Source organism: Letharia lupina (assembly GCF_014066315.1).
Source record: "Letharia lupina isolate WasteWater1 chromosome Unknown contig_5, whole genome shotgun sequence".
NCBI lineage: Eukaryota > Fungi > Ascomycota > Lecanoromycetes > Lecanorales > Parmeliaceae > Letharia > Letharia lupina.
In genome coordinates this window covers 510124-528654 of record NW_023502974.1, presented here as the reverse complement: position 1 = coordinate 528654, position 18531 = coordinate 510124, and the positions used below count along the sequence as shown (strand labels likewise).

The 18531-nt window shown below is 50.3% G+C and overlaps 4 protein-coding genes across 4 annotated transcripts; 2 read left to right on the top strand and 2 right to left on the bottom strand.

The window, feature by feature from the left end:
* Positions 1 to 110: 110 nt before the first annotated feature.
* HO133_008403 (uncharacterized protein) lies at positions 111 to 6398 on the top strand (the record flags this gene model as incomplete). Its single annotated transcript, XM_037299269.1, has 4 exons — positions 111 to 296; positions 346 to 1561; positions 1618 to 2174; positions 2376 to 6398. The coding sequence occupies 4 exons, from the start codon at positions 111 to 113 to the stop codon at positions 6396 to 6398; spliced, it is 5982 nt and encodes a 1993-aa protein (XP_037155270.1).
* A 621-nt stretch (positions 6399 to 7019) lies between these two features.
* HO133_008402 (uncharacterized protein) lies at positions 7020 to 11251 on the top strand (the record flags this gene model as incomplete). Its single annotated transcript, XM_037299268.1, has 2 exons — positions 7020 to 7076; positions 7103 to 11251. 2 exons carry the CDS (start codon positions 7020 to 7022, stop codon positions 11249 to 11251), a joined length of 4206 nt encoding a protein of 1401 aa, XP_037155269.1.
* Positions 11252 to 12885: 1634 nt separating this feature from the next.
* On the bottom strand, positions 12886 to 13736 carry HO133_008401 (uncharacterized protein; the record flags this gene model as incomplete). Its single annotated transcript, XM_037299267.1, has 2 exons — positions 12886 to 12984; positions 13065 to 13736. 2 exons carry the CDS (start codon positions 13734 to 13736, stop codon positions 12886 to 12888), a joined length of 771 nt encoding a protein of 256 aa, XP_037155268.1.
* Positions 13737 to 14896: 1160 nt separating this feature from the next.
* HO133_008400 (uncharacterized protein) lies at positions 14897 to 15525 on the bottom strand (the record flags this gene model as incomplete). The annotated part of the gene is made up of 2 exons (XM_037299266.1): positions 14897 to 15011; positions 15230 to 15525. 2 exons carry the CDS (start codon positions 15523 to 15525, stop codon positions 14897 to 14899), a joined length of 411 nt encoding a protein of 136 aa, XP_037155267.1.
* Positions 15526 to 18531: the final 3006 nt, after the last annotated feature.

Sequence of the window (18531 nt, the reverse complement as noted above, 5' to 3'; positions counted from 1 at the left end):
AGACTGGGTCACCACAGCTGAAGGAGTCTCGTCGACTCCGCTGCTTGCTAGACCATGCCACTGACTTGCGAACCACTGTATAAACCACGTATGGTGGCACGGAAAGGAGTATGGACGTTCTAGAGCCATGGCTGGCGGCCACTATAGAGGGAGAGCTGGGTGAGGCGTTACGTCATAAGGAGGAAGGCGCAAACAAACATCCATCGATTGGGCAGCCCCGAGGGCTATCGTATGATGATGGCAGTAATCTGAGGATAACATCTACAAAAAAGGGACCCGTTGTTCAGATCACTAAGGTTAGCAAACACCCGTTATTGCTATATCTTACTAACCCTGCGAGTGTAGTTCTTGACCTTCGACGAGCCTATACAAGTCACACTTTCTGACAGCGTTATACGTGTCAATGCTTCCATCACCAATCAGGCGTCTCAGAGATACGCTAAGAAGAACAAAAGAAATCTTACAGAGGGAACCGTTGGAGGCCTCATACAACTGCACGACTTCGAGATTGTCGCAACACATCTTGGTCCAAGAGATAAAAGGCTTACGCTCTATGTCAAAGAATTCAAGAGCATTGGCTCGGACGGATCTGGTAACTTTGGGGTCGCCCCTCAGGCTATTGAGAGCAGGGAGGGGACAAAGGAGCTTTTGAACAAGCTAGCAGACTTGCGAAGACACGGACCGGACGCACACTCCCACCAGTCAGCCGCTGCGTCACCAATCAGGTCTCAGCCCTGCACACAGACCTCCGACGCAGGGGAGAATCAGGGTAGCCAGATAGGCTTTGCAACTCAGGCACCTCGCTCTAACGCGTCTGTTGTTAGCAAGCCCAAGCCATCAGATCCAACTACCGGTATCAACATAGGCTCTATCTCCAGTGCAAACAGTGTCAAGTCATTACCTCCACCAACAAAGAGAAAATACGGGAGTTCTTTAGCGACTTCTTTGAGTCCCCTTCAAGTGCAGGCAACCCCTCAGAGACCAAGTGTTAATAGCACCAAAGCTCTCTTAGGCCTACTCCAACATCATAAGCGTACTCTACCGGTACCAGAGGTTATTCCGCAGCCAACAACTGTGCATTCCCTAGGGTACACTGCGGCCTCAATCGGACCCGCTGTCGTTGAGGAAGAGAACACAGCTTCTCGAGATACCACTCTCGCTCCCGGCGATGATGATGTTACCAGAGCTCCCATTGAAAGCCAGAAAAGAAAAAGACAGTCCCCGGACAAGACCCCAAGAAAGAAAGCAGCCGACAGTCATAGAGTACATGGGATCGACCAAGACTGTGGGAGCTTGGGTGTAGATTGTGACCTGGACACGAAGGCGGGATCTAGGGCAGCTGTAACCGAAGCCTCCATCAACGCACTCCATAGTCGGTCAGCCAGCTCCTCGATATCAAAAACTGCAGATTCGTACCCTAACGCCCCATTGGACCTCTCAGATCGTTCCATTTCAAAACTTACAACCTCGGTCTCCGGTCAAAACACCGGTCAAAATCGAATTAGAAGCAAAGACGTGAAAATTCCGAAAGACCAAGAGGCTTTGTTGAACCGTGCGGACTGTAAGTGATTCCAAGTAATCTTGATTCTCATACAGTAAATCTGACCAATCGTTTAGCTTGGCTGCCAGCAGAGCCTGGTCAGCGCGAGCCCACAGCAAACATACCAATCTCTTTACTCAAGAAGCTGAATCGGAAAGCGGACCTCCGTGCTCAACGGCCAACAAAGATACGGAATCAAGAAAACGGTTCAATGACCCCAAGTGCGGTAATTGACCAAACAGCCGACTCGGAATCAGATATACCTGTATCCTCAGGACAATGGCCCCTATCGCCTGAGCGTGATCAGCTACCACCGGACAGCAGTTTCGCAAGTGCCGAATATTCTGATCACTCAGTCCAAAAGACATCAAGTAATCCTCGCTCGATCTCGTCTTCACGAAGGCAGTCTCACGCATCAAGTTCATCTTATTCAATGCCATTGGGGCGACCAGCTTCGATATCAGCAGAGCGTTTTTCTAGAGGAGCAGGATCTCCTAGCATGGTGTCTCCTGGTCTTTCATCACCTAGCGTTACATCCACTTCAGCTGGCGAAGAGGTCCATCGATTCACGTGTCAAGCACCAGGTTGTGACAAGTCATACAAGAATTCTAGCGGCCTAAAATACCATGTAGATGTAAGTGATAAGTGATTCAGTCGATGAGATAGCTTCTACTAATCACTTCCAGCGTCATCACCCCAGTACAGGATCGTTCGAAAACTTCAGGTGCCCTGTGGAGGATTGCACCAAGTCTTATGCAAGTCCCGGTAGTCTCAAATACCACATCGAAGTCCGTTGTCCTATCATTGGTTCTTTGAGCAAGACTGATTGTTATAGCGTTACCATGATGGCAATCCAGCCACACCAAGCAATAGTGGGAGTGCCACTCCTACTGTGCCTGGCGAGTCTACTCCCATGTTTCCTGGGTTAAAATCCTGGAGTGAGCGTGACGGAGGGTCTGGACAGAAAGTCGTTGATAAATGGGCCAACAATGAGTCGGATAGTGTACAAATCTCAGCTTCGATGTCACCTTTACTCGGACAGAATAGTGACTTGCTGCTTGATGCGCAGCCGGCTCCGGTCCAATCTGCAGCAACAAATCCGGCTGAGACCCATGCTGCCAAGGAAACATTTTCGCCCTTACTTCCAGCATCACCGACCCCAGAGTCAGACCTAGAGATGACAGTCCCACTCGCTCTTAACGAAGAGACCCATTCCATTGCAGGTAGCGCGCCGATGCAACATTTTCCTTCCACTGCTTCGCAGCCACCGGACCCATTTACGCAAGTCAAACGTACCCCTTACGTCAATGGTCGTGCGCACAATGAATCACTACCGGGTTCCAGAATTCTATCTTCGCCGTTAAAGGCGAACTTTAATCCTCTTATGAATGGCACTATCAATGACGATACTGAATTTGTGTCGGCATCAGTCACTTCTGGCCCCGAGACTTCCACCGCTGAGGCTCATGGTGAAAATGGAAGCTCTAACAACGTCGAGGACCAAAGTATTGCAAAGGTTGCTGCGAGGCTTGCGGAAGAAAACAACAGCCAAGAAATGACCAATGGCATTCTCGAGAAACCCAATGAAATGATCGCTGAAGTCCAACAAGAAAGGAGGAAGGCAGAGACAGCGGCAGATAAGCCAGATGACGCATCCTTAATCATGACCAAGAGCCAGAGCCAGAGTTCGAGGTGGAATCACCCATCCGTGGTCTCCGAAGCCAATGCAGAAGTTCAAACAGTACCAGAGAAGTCGCCGACACCCGAGGACAATCACATAGACCCTCCACCTCAGCTCCCTACGTCTGACCATGCCACCCACGTCGCTCCTGAGATGAAGCGCAAAGTTGCAGATTCGAGCTTTGTATCCCCAAATGTGGCCAAGCGACTGAAAAGGTTCAAGGTCCCGTCGGCCTTTAACTTCATTGAAAGGTCAGAGGTTCCGCGAGATCCATCAGAAGGAGCTCGGCAATACCGTCAGGACTTCTTGGCTTCCAGGAGAAGTAGCGAGAGCAGCACTCCTACGATGAGCCCCACAGTGTCTTTCATCACTTTTCCGGGGCCCACGTCAGAAGATCCACTAGAGCGGTCCCGGCCAGTCCGTCCGGAATTCTTGGCTTCCAGAAGAAGTAGCGAGACCAGTACTTCCACAAAGAGTCCAAATATAAACCTCACCGCACTCACGGGGTCGATCCGGGCTGACCGGCGCAATGCAGAAGTGGAAAAGAACGTTGGGAATGTGACTGTACAAAACCAGTCGATTGATACTGAGATTGAGCGCCAGAAGAAGATCGAGTTCGAAGAATTGTCGGCAAGATCTCCAATGCAAGAAATGAAGGATGCTGCACCGCTTCCGAATGGTACCACTTCTATGGAACCAGACGGCGGTGGTACAAAGCCTGGTGCGCAAGAGAATCCATCCTTTGATCCCGAAGCAGACTCTCTCATGTCCGTTGCGCAGAATACAGACGTCGAAGGTCCTGACGCAGAGCAGAGCCTGGTGATGGAGGCAAGCTTCTACGTCTCTACTGATGAAGCGCAGCGAGCTCAGTCTGTCGAGCTTGATGTATCCTTTCAGTCGCCAGACCAGAAGACCGAGAATGACCTTGCGAACGCAAATGATGGCGCAGATCAGAATGTCGAGTCAGAGATTGACCTGACGGTTGCGAGCCATGGTCAACTGGTGAACACTGATGAGGACGCTCGGCCGGTGGACTCAAAATCAGACACAGCCCTCAAAGATTTACATCCTCGGGCAGACGAAATCGCCGAGCAGGGGAGCAATGCGCCGACACCAGAAGTAAGATTAGATCAAGTCGCTGAGCACGACACCGTCACGCTAGAATCCCTATATCAACAAACATCGTTCAGAGACAATGCAGACACTCAGGTGTCTGGAAAAACTATACCGGAGCCTACATCTCAACAGCAACCAGTCACAGTGGACGCAGACATACCAATGCCTGATGAGATTGCAACGGAGCGCGCATCGCATCAACGGTTTGAAGAAGTAGACACAAACAGTCCGATGCATCACGTCTCGGTCAATCATGACATCACGCCCTTGAAATTTATTGCTCACACGGACGAGCCCATGAAACAAACCACGTCTCTATCTATTGCCGTCCCGGTCTTCGCCGCTGAGTCTGATAGAGATATTCAACCACATCTTTCTCCTGCGGCCGTTGAACCTGTTGTCCCACTAAGCACCCCTATGTCAGATCTCGAAGTGAAATCAGTCGAAGAGCACCAGAGCGCAATACAGCTGCCGATTCAAATCACTAAGCAGGAATATTCCGCACCTCGTAACATTTTCGATATTTTCAAAGCAACGTATCCCTCCTACCCTGGAGACATCAATCATTTCGCGGCTATATGCAGAAAAATCAGCCAGCTCGTAAAAGCCAATCGAATGGAGCATCAATCTCTGTGGGATGACTTCATCGTCAGACACAAGCTCGAATATCCCCAGTACCTTCGACGATGTGCCGAAGAAGCAGAGGATGCCGTACCTTACGAAGAATTCTACCAAACTGAAATTGAGGCGCCTCAGTATCAAAACCGTGTCATCAATCGACGAAGCCTAGATGAAGCACTCGCTATCGTCGCACGGAAGCCTAGTGCTGATAGGGTGCACGTCGAGCCTATGAAGGAAGATGAGCTTCGCGTTGAGCTGGTGGAGCATATTTTCACTTCCAAGACAGACCCCGCTATTGAGAAGATGCATTATGAATATGCACCTGCCAACGATGATAGGCCACTGGAGCTGGTAGGAACCAAATCCGCACCGAAGCCGGCGAGCTCTGATGAAACTCAGCGGAAGCCGTCCGAATCGCGGGTCATTATTGATCTCACAGCGGACGATCCGCCAGACGAGCAGGCCAAGAGGACAAAGCAAGGAGAAATACTGCCCCAATCGAGTGTTCCACATCTAGTCAACGGTGTGTCTGGTGCGCCACGACCGTTGCAGTATCGTCGAGATAGCTCCGGCAGCCTACAACAGGTGCCCTATACTCCTCCTACAACGCGAGGCTCGTATAAGCCTCCACTTCCACAATCAATTCGATCACCGCTTGTACCCGCCACGACCTCAATCCAAAACACTACCAAGAGCAATCGGCGATCTCTACTTTGGAAAGAGTCTGATCATGATGTCCATCAGAGCTCACCGAACGCAACCACAACCAACTCTCCGGAACGACTCCCTGCTTCAGAGCTGCGAGAGGTCCACGTCGGAGGATTCAGCAACGCCCGCTTACCACTCTCGGCAAAGTCGACCCCCAAGGACGCGAAGCAGAACCAAGGTTTGCTAAACACCTGCCACAGAGTGATTCAGTCCAATTGGGGGATCAGGGCCTATGAGTTGCTAGAGCTGGAATACTTTCGTGGGCAAGTATTTTCAGAGACCATGATCGAGCTGCTGGCCGAAATTGCGAGCAAAGTCAATGTTCGTGAGGCGCGCAATCGAATAAAGGATGCCATAGATACTCGCGTTCGGGATAACGCTTGGCGAGGCGCCGATCATCCGAGTCAAGATCGGAAGATATTGAGGTCAGATCTCGAGGCGGTGAGAGGCGTTGTTGAAACCTCGAGTATGAGCACCACGAGTCCCTTTTCTCCACCTCATACTAATGCGGCGGCGGAAAAGCAAGACGAAGGTACGCCGTCTAAATGGTGGGACGACGAGAGTTCACCATATAGAAGCTTCGTCAGAGCTTACACTTCGATCCGGCAGGGTAACGGCAACAGCTTTGCCAAAGCCAACCGGGCGGAGCCAGCAGATGCCGAGAAAGTATACAAAGCTGCAAGTAGTGGTGTTCAGCCGAAGAAGATCGATATCATGAGATGGAACTTGTAGCTTCATAGCATAGCGCTCGGAGGAGATGTGACATACAGACTCATGCTTTGCTGTGGAAGGGCATATATTGCTTCGAGCTTTCGACCAGCGTGTTCATTCATTAGCATAGATACCCCAATCCGCTTTGTCGCATTTAGCTTGTGGTCTACGAATTAGCGGCATCATCAATGATTAGCAAAACAAATCAAACTCCTGCAAGTGCTGTTGTAGTCCATAAAGAATACTTTAGAAACGTGTCGCCGGAAAAACATAAACAATATATCTTGGAATAGTAAGACTTTGATTGCGTTGTGGCAAAACCCGGCCGATTAGTATAGTGGTTATTATGTCTCCTTTACACTACCCACGTGAGTCGGAGAAGGTCGCAAGTGTCAGTTCTTACCCCCAATTCCATTTTGTGGGCTTTGTCTTACAAAATTGTAGTCGAGCCTTGCATCGGTCAATTTAATTTTTTTGCTTATATATCCTCACATTAGGGAGGCCCATATGCTTTTTTCTGGCCAGGCTTTCACTGTTCAGTCACCATGTCATGTGGATTTTGTGCGCCGGAATTGCACCGCTGTTCCCGCCTAGCCTCAACCCGGCTTGCGTCTCCCCTCTCAATCTCTCCTTCACACCACAATGCAGCCAGGGAATGGCGGACCTCTTCATTTCCGCTTGTTCAACTCAATGCGGCATGTATGGATGAAATTACCGTGCCAAAGGTCGAGAGCGCCCTCAATCCCGTCACTGCATTGGCTTTCCTAGCACTCGGTACCTCCAAACCCTATCTACTTGCGGGCGAGGGCCAATTTCTCAAAGTCTTCGACTATACAAGAGGAACGTTGATTCGTACCGAGCGAATATTTGACTCGCAGGCAATTCATGGCATTGTCTGCAAATCCTTGCCGGAAGATGCCGGAAATAATGGAACCTGCCTCATCTGGGGTGGCCGATCCATCTGTCTTATCTCCATCGAAGCAGATCTTAATATAAACGGGAAACCCTTGGTCAAAATTCATCAACACATGCCGGAAGTCCTCTGGGATGATTGGATCCTCGATGCCTGCTTCCGACACCCCAATATTACCGACAGCGGATCTGGAAAGAACACTGTCGAAGCCATCCTCGTGACCGCACACAATGATTTACTATGTCTAAAATTCGTTGAAGAATCCGCAGAAACGAGAGAAACCCGCTCGCTCTACCGTATCGCTTCAGGACCCAGTTCGATTCTGTACTCCGCGCACATGCTTTGGGCGGATGCTGGCCCGCGCCTTCTCGTCGCTGCGGGTACGGTATTCGGAGAGGTCTTGCTATGGTCATTTACTTCTGATCCTTCTGTATCTCCGGAGGTCAAGTTGCACTATAGATTTACTGGACATGAGGGGTCGGTCTTTGGAGTCAGGATATCAGAGGTGGCGCAGACTGATACTGTGAAACGTATCTTGGCCAGCTGCAGCGATGATAGGACCATCAGGACATGGGACATATCGGGCACAAGCAGCAGTGAAAAGGTGAAACCGTTGTCAGATGGAGAACTCAACAACTCCGAAGCTGGCTTACTAGATGAAACCAATGAAGTTGACTCGACTGGGTGCCTGGCTATGATAATGGGCCACGCTTCCCGGATCTGGGGCTTGCGTTTCCTGATCCAGAAAGACGGATGTTGGGACTTGATCTCCTACGGAGAAGACAGCACCGCACAAATCTGGCGTGTGAGTCCTGTTCTTGATATTGGCCGATCAAGTTGGACGCCTCACAATCATGTTTATCGATTGAGCCATCAGACTACATACTCATTTCACTCGGGAAAGAACGTATGGGCAATGGCAGTCTTCCGAAAATCTGGTACAGAGTGTATTGTTGCTACTGGCGGAGCTGACGGACGTATCACAGCGTACAAGCCCCTTCTGCATGGAATTCCTACGCGGACGGGTGCTTGGACGAGCCAGTATACGATGGATGAGGTTTCGAAGACCTTCCAGACCACATCGAGTGAACCGAGTCCAACACAAGCAGGCAAAGCAAAATCCTCAACAGAAAACATTTTTGACTCCCTCAAAGGCTCTTGGAAGCTCACACGAAATCTTGACAGTCTTATGTCAGCCTATCCTTCTGGAAAACTGGATGGTAGAGCCAATTTCGCCGAGAGACCGCCTACAGACAGTATTTTCGATGCTGAGTATCTATATTCCGAGAGTGGGGATTTCATTACTCAGCAAGGCCTGACGATGAGGGCAACTCGTCAGTATGTGTATCGGTATAGCAGGATGACCGATGCGATCAGTGTGTGGTTTGTGAAATTGGATGATGGTAGCGCTGTAGACTACCTCTTCCATAAGCTGGACTTTCGAGAAACGGATCTCGGTGTCGATCCGAGCCCTGAAGTTTGGTCCGCAAGTGGATATCATCTTTGTGTTGAGGACAACTACAACGCTGATTACTCTTTTCATTTCAGAGATTCGAAGATTATACAGTGGCATGCGGTATTCGATGTTGATGGGCCTAAGAAGGACTATATGGCTAAGGCTACGTATACGCGCGATCAAGCAGAGAGTTTGGAACCTGAAGAGCCTGAATATGGGATTTCGCCATCCATGAGTAAGAATGCCCTAGGCAACCAAAGTAGACAAAAGAAGCCAGACGCTTTCAAGACCTACACGTGGATCAAAGAAAATGAGGTCCTGACTACCACTGAGCATGGAAACCTTCTGGTCGGCACCTTTATCTCTAATGCAGAAGCAAGCAACCTGGATGGTTGTCGGAATGTGATTTGGGAGCACGTTGGTTACCACACGAGTTTAACTTCGTCTTGCATTGCAACGGCTATCCCCTCTCTTGGGATAGCCCTGCTGACAGGCACCGACGGCACAATTAATTTGTACAATCATCGCAGCAGAGAAATTGATGCCATTGGCAAGCTCACCGGCAAAGCGGGCTTTCTCAAGGCCCATAGTCTTTACGAGCCGTGGAACAGGTGGTTGCGATTGAGCCACCAAAGAGAGATGATAGGGGTGCTTGCCACATGCCTTGGCTCTTCTCAGGCAACTGTGTTCATGTTCTCGCCAGAACTGCATCCTGATGGCCAGTTAACGAAGGAAGAGGCAGGCGTTCCAGCAATCCACGAATACTGTCTTACCCTGCAACCAAAGTTCATAGTAACAAGTTCTTGCTTCCTCGAAACTGAAAAATGGATCATCCTAGGCTCCCGCAACGGAGATATAGCGATATACGACCTGACCCACACCACACCAAATTCGGCACTTGATGTCACCCCCGACTGCTTCCAAAGAATCCATGGCGAAGACGCCATCACTCTGATCCAGATTGTGCCCCGCGACGTCTCAAAGCTGACCGGCAGAATCGCTATATTAACCGCCGGTCGAGACGGCAAATGGGCAATCCATCACGTCTTTCACAAACTCCAAAATAGCAAGCTCTGTGTGGCCCTCCAGACGATACACCTAGGTATGCCCCCATTCGGTCCAAATATTGAGGGAGCGTGCGTCGATCCGACGAGTAAGGATCTTCTGCTTTGGGGGTTTCGGAGCAAGCACTTTGTCGTGTGGAATGAGTCACAGAAAACGGAGGTCATGACGGTGGATTGTGGAGGCGCTCACAGAAATTACGCGTATGCACACCGACATGACGGTAGTGGTGGTGGTAATTTTGTGTACACAAAAGCTTCGATTTGTCATGTACTTTCGCAGACGCAAGCTTCTCATCAAGTCATCCAGCATGGAGGACATGGAAGAGAGATCAAAGCTATGGCTCTATCACCGGCAATCAAAACGGGCGATGATGTTGAAATTCGGTTCGTTGCGACAGGCGCAGAGGATACGGCCATTCGTATCTTCGATCTCAATGCGAGACTCAAGTGCTTGAGCATCGTCACTAAGCACACAACAGGCATCCAGCAACTGCGGTGGTCTTCGAATGGTCAGCTTCTCTTCAGCGCAGCTGGGTGTGAAGAGTTCTTCGTGTGGCGAGTGCAATCAGCGCCGTTCGTTACATTCGGTGTCGTCTGCGAGGCTCAGTGTCCAACCGTGACCGAGGAAGTGGATTTGCGGATCATGGATTTTGCGACAGAGGAGATCCATTCGACTCATGACCCGGACGATGTTGCATACGAGCCTGATTACCTCTTAAGTAAGGTATACTCAGATTCCTCGATACGACTGTTTCGCTATCATACGGGCCGGGAAAGCTTCGAGCTCCTGACTGAAGGGTCTTACACGACATACTGCCTCACCCAAGCCGCCCACCTACACATCGGCGAAACCCTGAGCGGGCTTTGTACCGCCAGCACAGACGGACATCTGGCTTTTTGGCCGCTTGCAAACCCTTTGTCATGGCACGGTGATGATCTGCCAACACGTCCTCCATTGCACTGGAGTACGCGGACTAGAATCCACCAAAGTAGCGTGAAGGCACTGGACTCTGTGACCATATCAGAGTCAGAGACACTCATCGTGACGGGCGGTGATGATGGCGCCGTAGCTTTTACCCGTGTGGGGATCCGTAGCCCGTCTGAGGTGGTATTTGAGGCTGCTAGTCTACTCATCCCCGGCGCTCACGCAAGTGCGGTGACGGGTACTGTTTTCATCGGCAAACCCACTTCTGACACGCAAGGTGAAAATCCGAAGGGCTTCATACTCGCGAGCGTGGGCAATGATCAACGGCTGAAGATCTGGGAGGTCGGGATCGACACGACGCAAGAGGGAGCGGAGGGTATCACAATCAGTCATATGGCGAATGTGTACACCTCTATCGCAGACGCCAGCTCCCTAGCAGCTTATCGCGATGCGAATGGACGGCGCTGGCTTCTCGTGGCAGGAATCGGCATGGAGAGGTGGAGTATTGGAGACTAGGGAGGCCGGGTTGCGTTTGGATAAAACGTTCGGAGAAGCTTTTTCGATGGTCCACGGATAAGTACAGTGCGCTATTGGTTCGATCGATGGTGCATAAGCCTTAGCACATGAACGGGCACTGTCTTTCCGGGTCATTGAATCCTGAAGCTGAGCTCTAGTACTCTGGATGAAATTCATTTTGCTCCTCGCTCGGTTCGGCGATGACTTTGGGCTTTGCTTTTATTTTTGTATTTTTTTGTCGACTTCTTCCAGCATCATCAACGAACATCACTGTCACACAACACAGTTCCAAACTCTCAAAGTCGCAGCCTTTAGAACAAATAGTAGTGTGGTGATTGCACGCTAGCATATCGAAGCGCTTCCGCTAAACACTGCCACACATCGCCACGACACAGCACATATGCACTTCCCTTCCCAACATCCACCACAGAGACCCAGATTTGAAAACTGCTCTGATCTACGCCGTCAAATCAGCCGAAGTAGCCCGCATCAACAGCGCCTGATCTACCTCGTCGGAGCAGTCAGTCAGTCAGCAGTACGTAAACCACACAGCCCCAACACCATAACACTCCATCAAATGCACCAAACCCGCCACACTCACAGCCTTCGGACGATGATCCAGCTGACATAGATGGCGCTTCGAGAACAACAACCGCTGCCCTCGGGACAGCTTTCAACGATCGGAGCCGTTTCGATACCTCAAGCAACGTACGGACCTTCATACAAAATATGCAACCATGTTACGATGTATTTGCATTCAGTGTCGGAAAAACCGCTCTGGGCCAATGGCGCCCGGATCGGCGATCGCATCCGTTTGGGCTGGGGCTGGGGCTCACGCGCTTTGCAGGTTTGTGCGTGTTGGACGGAGCTGGGACGAGGCGATGCGGGGCGAGGCTTGCTTGCAGCGTCGAAGAATGTTAGATGAGATGCTGGCGGCGGTGTAGGTAGGTAGGTTGATTGGCTGGCGTGGACGTTGAGGTCGTTTGCTCGCGCGTCGGGGTTTCGGTCTGCTTGTTTCCATCGGTGTTTTTTCCGTGTTGTTGTCTGGTATGAGAGGAACGAAGCGGATGTGAATGTTTTACGCGGGAGCAAGGTGAGTTTTTTTCGTTCAACGGTGTCACTGTTTGGCCGAGTAATCAGAGGAAGAGAAAAAAACGACGTGGCTGCATCCAGATACGCCACCGTTCCGGCCGTCCTCGTTTCAGGCACGTCTTTGGATCAGGCTCGAGACTGGGTTGTAGAAGTCGAGGGTTGGAAATCAGGAAGGGCTACAGTTTATCAAGCGAAGGTTTCAAAGCGGAATGCATTGCTGGTGCTTGATGTGGATACGAGAGGATAGATAGCACGGATGTGATCGAGACCGTTGTGGGATTTTGCCTCCGATGATACATACATAGAATGCAGTCGGTGCTTCTGCTTTTTGTATCTTTGTAGAATGGTATCGATTCAAGCTCTCGTTCATCATCATCATCATCATCATCATCATCACGTCCGTCAAAGCTTCCTCATCCGATTCCAACACGGAATTGATCAACCACACCACGACTGGTCCTATGTGTCTATCTACGGCAAGATGAACCCGCACCCCTGCTTGACTAGCTCTACCCTGTCGCACTCGCGCCCCAGCATTGCGACTAGACTGGCGATGACTTGTTCGAACGGCTGGGTTTAGAGATCGTAGTCAGTTTGCGTCCGTTTTCTGATTCGACGATCTTCTCTTCGTGCTTCTTTCCCTGGAGAAATAAAACGCTGCATAGGAACTTCACAACTGAGGAAGTACAAGAAAAGAATGATCAGAGCGAGTGTCACCTACCGCACTCCCAGGCGCCCACTCCCCCCTCACCATCACGCGCCTCTTGGTATCCGGCCCGTCGACCAACTCGCCGCCCAAAACCGCCCCCAGCTTCCCATCCATGACGTTGCGAAGCTCCATCAAGCCCACGATCGTTCCGTCTTTGCTTGCCCTCGCCGGCCCCAGCGGCTGCCAGACGCAGCACTCGTGACCGATGCGGACGAGGTAGTCCCGCATGTGGACCACGGCACCGGTGCGGTCGTCGTCGTCGAACCTTGACGGGTCGCACACGAGATCTTGCGTCAGGCCCGTCTTGGGGTAGGTGATGAGTGTCGTGAGGGTATCGCGGATGTAGTTTATGACGGCGACGCCTCCGCGCTTGTCGACGTCCTCGCGGAGAATGGCGATGTCGTGTACTCGGTCGGGGGACGCTGGGGTTGTTTTGTGGTAGATTTCATAGCTCGGGTGGGGTGTCGTGCAGTGAGGGGAGGGGCGGAGATGCTGGACGTAGTAGCTTGAGAAGGTCAGGTAGTACGTCGAGTTGGTGGGCTTGCGGTCGAAGCTCTTGGGATAGTTCGGATCGGGGGTCTGGCGGGTTGAGCGAAAGGCGCCGAATGCATGGGGGTAGGGAGTCGGCTTAGTGGAAGGCGGGTTCGGCGTGTATGGTGCGAGACTATGATTGAAAGGATCCATGTTGAGGGAGAAGAAAGCCATGAAGGCCTCGAGTCGAGAATTTTGGTAGATGCTGCTGTGGAGTGTTGTTGTTGTTGCTGAAGAAGAAAGAAGAGCAGGTAGAGATCTGTCTTGGAAGGTGACAACGAGCTACGCACAAAGTGGGGAAAGATATGAGTGTTAGACAAACAGGGGAGTATCTTATGATGTCGTTTCTCGTGAAAGAAGACTAAACAATGTGGGTCCGACTTGTTACTCAGAGTGTAAGTTGGTATAACAACGGTAGCAAGTGGGGCTTTTAGTTAAGGGAGGAAGAACAGCGAATGACATGTAACCTTTGCCGCCGACGACTAAGCAATTAGTAGTGTCTCGAGTTTGGCAGGCTAGTATGTATGTGCTGATAGCCCTTGGGCAAGTTCCCAGTTGCTGTCAGTGAATCTTTCAACCTGCTTTCCAAAGACTTCGCACTCTGCATTTTGTAGAGCATTGGCCCAACCAACCTTCTTTGCACCGTTCAAAATCTCTGGCCAGCTACCAAAACCTTTCGCCTGCCAGACTCGCGTAGATGTTGCAATGCGCTTGGTGAAGAATGTTGTATCTTCCTCGTTCAGTGAATGAACGCCTCCTATGAACATTGACCATGTATAGTATCCCTATTGCACTTGGAGAATTGCTTTATCGTTGATTCGACTTTCTTTCTAAGTACGAGCTCTTTCAATTGGCACATCAGTTGCCTGATATCCGGGTTGCGAGGGCCGAAAAAGTCACGATTGAGGAAGATGAGCATGGCAATGCGGCAAGCTGAGAGCAGATAGTCGAGATCTCGCATTTCTCCATGCTATGTCGCACACTATTGAGGGACATCAGCTCTCCACGTCTGATAGAGTCGTCAAAACTGGTCAGTCGGTCCGTAAGATGACGCAAGTCGTGGAAGATGTCTATCATCTTTGCAGACTTCTTCTGAGGTACCGCGGTCATATAAAATCGGGCAAGAAGGTGAAAATTCGGAAAGGGTGATTGGGTGGTTTGGTGACCGCGGAAATCGAGGAGGTGCTGACAGCGTGGCTGAGGAGAGCAAATATTGCTTGTATGATACGAAAGACTCCAGTTAGTCGCCACCAGTCTTTCTCAACTTCCGGTTTCGTCTCATGTGATAACCCACCATAAGATGAACAACTGGACTATCCCATCCCACCCCAATTGCTGCAAGCCGATTGCTGCAAGCCGCCTCTCATCCTTACCATCTCTTCGAGAGCAACCATGTCAACGCTCAGCTCGTGGTGGTTGCCAGTCGTGCTTTGAAATCGAGTGGTCAGCGTTAATAGGTCTGGAATTTTTTGGATGCTAACGTAGAAGTGGGCTAGAGGTGTGAAAGAAAGCCAGAAAGAGGAGGCCATGCCGCACAATCAGAACGCTCGGGGAAGCCGTGGCCAAGTCATCGGGCGTTATCCAATGATTGAAGCAAACGACGACTTGTGAGAGGATAATTCTCTAGGACATTTGAATAGGGTCACATTATCTCCATTGCTGCAAGCAGTGCCACGGCGCCTATCGTGGTAGCGGACACAGAATCGACAGAACCTTGGAGTCTCGAATAAATGAGACGGACTGTCTCTATCTTCTGGGCTATTGTCCTTGGACTACTAGGCCTTCCATGGATGTTGTCAAGGTGGGCCGCAGCGAAATTGAGGGTTGCGAGGAAGAGGAGAGGGTCTGCCACGGCGTGGGGCATCCATCTTTTGGTCAGAGCATGTTGACCTCTGCCGGTTTCTACCGGGCGGAAATTGAGAGCCCCAATTTTGACTGTCATTGTAGAATCAGTGGCTGCATGAATATGGGGTTGCACGCTCAAAGGGAGGGTACGACAGAAGCTTACATTGGTTCAAAACATAGCCATTGTATCGACTATCTCCTCCAATTGGCAAAGCATCGAATGGATCAATACTATCTTCTTCAAGTAGCTGTTTGGGGCCTGACGGACCTTGGATGGAGAGTATCTGCATTTATGGATGCATTCCGCATGCCCACAAGATATGGAACACGAGCGATCGTCATCATTGCGTGCTGGGGTTGGCAACGTTGACCGAGCAACGGTGACGAGTCACTGATGTCAAGCCGAATTGTGTTACCTCCAGGCTGTCTTTGACGTTTTATCTCGCTCCGTTTCTTCTTCTGACGATAATCGCGCGTTGCATTCGAGCGGACAAATTGGCGGAGGCCCTTGTTCTTTCCTCTGCTCTGGCTCGCTGAGGTTAACAAAAGTCCATCTCTTTGCCGGCTGCGCTCTGAGAATGGGAGCAACCTTGCAGGCTTTTGTCCGCGATTGCATCACACATGTTGCTGACATTGTGGCGCGTTGCAATTCTAGAAGGACAGTGGAGTAGAATGATACGACCATGGCACGGTGACAATTCATCAGCAGCGCTTCTAAGAAGTTGTACTCTAGGCTATTACGTGCACTATATGGAAAGTGGAAGGCTCCAATGGATTGTGCAGGGGTACTGGAGCGGCAGAGGGATAAATGGTTTGTAGAAAGAGATACTTGGATTTTGAGAGCAAAACGAACAGCTAGGGCGAATTACTAATTCATACCCCAAAAGTATGGATCCTTACCGAATCATACCCCTAATTACTGAATCATACCCCTACACCAAATTTCACCCAAATATGGGGTATGATTCGGTAATTTGCCATTGCTTGGGGTATGATTTGATAAGGATCTTAAATGATAGCTTTCTGATATGAGAGGGTTTAATGAAGTTAATGGTAGCGGTAGGCTTACTGAGCGTCTGGTAGTAGTCGTCGACTTGATTATTGATGACGGTGGTATTTACGCTGCGCAACGGGGCGGGGTTCGGGGCGGGGTTTGACCCCCGAAGCTTACCCCGCCGAATTATTCCTTCGGGGGCCCTACGGGGCCTACGGGACCCGAATAGGGGTGTCTGCAGCGTGAAGTGCGGACACCCCCGGGCTCGAAATTTCGCCCACTCGGCTTTCGTCTGATGTTTTTAGGCTGATAGAATTCTCATCAAATGCGGTCGGAGAAACTCCCTTATTTCTATGATCGAATAAGCCAGATCGCGGATTATCTCCTTCGTAGTTTGAGGCCACTTTGACAACTTACCAAATAAATCATACCCCAAGCAATGGCAAATTACCGAATCATACCCCATATTTGGGTGTGATTTGGTGTAGGGGTATGATTCGGTAATTAGGGGTATGATTCGGTAAGGATTCGTACTTTCGGGGTATGATTCGGTAATTTGCCCGAACAGCTATCTAGTGGTAACAGTCTGAAGATGTAATATGCTTGGTCATGCATCTCGTATGACCCGGATGCGTAAGTTGTAGATCAACGAGGAGGGAATAGGTAGCTTTGCTTTGATCTTATTGCTTGCTGATTGAGGTCTGCACTTTAGTCTCATAGGCTAGGCCGTAAAGGGCGGGCTAATTACCGAATCATACCCCGAAACTATGAATCCTTACCGAATGGGCTAATTACCGAATCATACCCCGAAACTATGAATCCTTACCGAATCATACCCCTAATTACTGAATCATACCCCTACACCAAAATTTGGGGTATGATTCGGTAAGGATTAATTGCTTGGGGTATGATTCGGTAATTTACCAAACTTGCTGTGTAGACTATTGGGAGTGAAGACTGTGTGTGAGAGTCACAGACTGGGTGTAGACAGGCTGGGGGGCCAAATTTAGCCCACTGTTAGCAGCCCCCACGGGGACCCTGCGACGGCCCTACGGGGGCCCTATTTAGGTCCAAATAGGGGTGTCTGGCTGTCAAGCGCAAAAAGCCTGATCCCGGGGGTGTCTGCGCTTGACAGCCAGACACCCCTATTTGAACCTAAATAGGGCCCCCGTGGGGGCTGCTGCTAACACCCACTCGGCTTTCGTCTGATGTATTTAAGCTGGTAGGTCACCCATTGAATACGGTCGGAGATATTTCCTCTTTTCTATGGTCGGATGGCCCAGGTCGCGAATTTTCTCCTTTGCGATTTTTATCATGAATGGCAAATTACCGAATCATACCCCAAGTAATGGCAAATTACTGAATCATACCCCTAGGGGTATGATTTAGTAATTAGGGGTATGATTCGGTAAGGATTCATAGTTTCGGGGTATGAATTAGTAATTAGCCCCTTACCGAATCATACCCCTAATTACTGAATCATACCCCTACACCAAAATTTGGGGTATGATTCGGTAAGGATTAATTGCTTGGGGTATGATTCGGTAATTTACCAAACTTGCTGTGTAGACTATTGGGAGTGAAGACTGTGTGTGAGAGTCACAGACTGGGTGTAGACAGGCTGGGGGGCCAAATTTAGCCCACTGTTAGCAGCAGCCCCCACGGGGGCCCTATTTAGGTCTAAATAGGGGTGTCTGGCTGTCAAGCGCAAAAAAAGCCTGGTCCCGGGGTGTCTGCGCTTGACAGCCAGACACCCCTATTTGAACCTAAATAGGGCCCCCGTGGGGGCTGCTGCTAACACCCACTCGGCTTTCGTCTGATATATTTAAGCTGGTAGGTCACCCATTAAATACGGTCGGAGATATTTCCTCTTTTCTATAGTCGGATGGCCCAGGTCGCGAATTTTCTCCTTTGCGATTTTTATCATGAATGGCAAATTACCGAATCATACCCCTAGGGGTATGATTCAGTAATTAGGGGTATGATTCGGTAAGGATTCATAGTTTCGGGGTATGAATTAGTAATTAGCCCCGTAAAGGGCCAATGCTCAAATGCTTGGCATCAGCATCAACGCCTGGCGCATGTCGGATGTGATGTGGCAGATGGGGG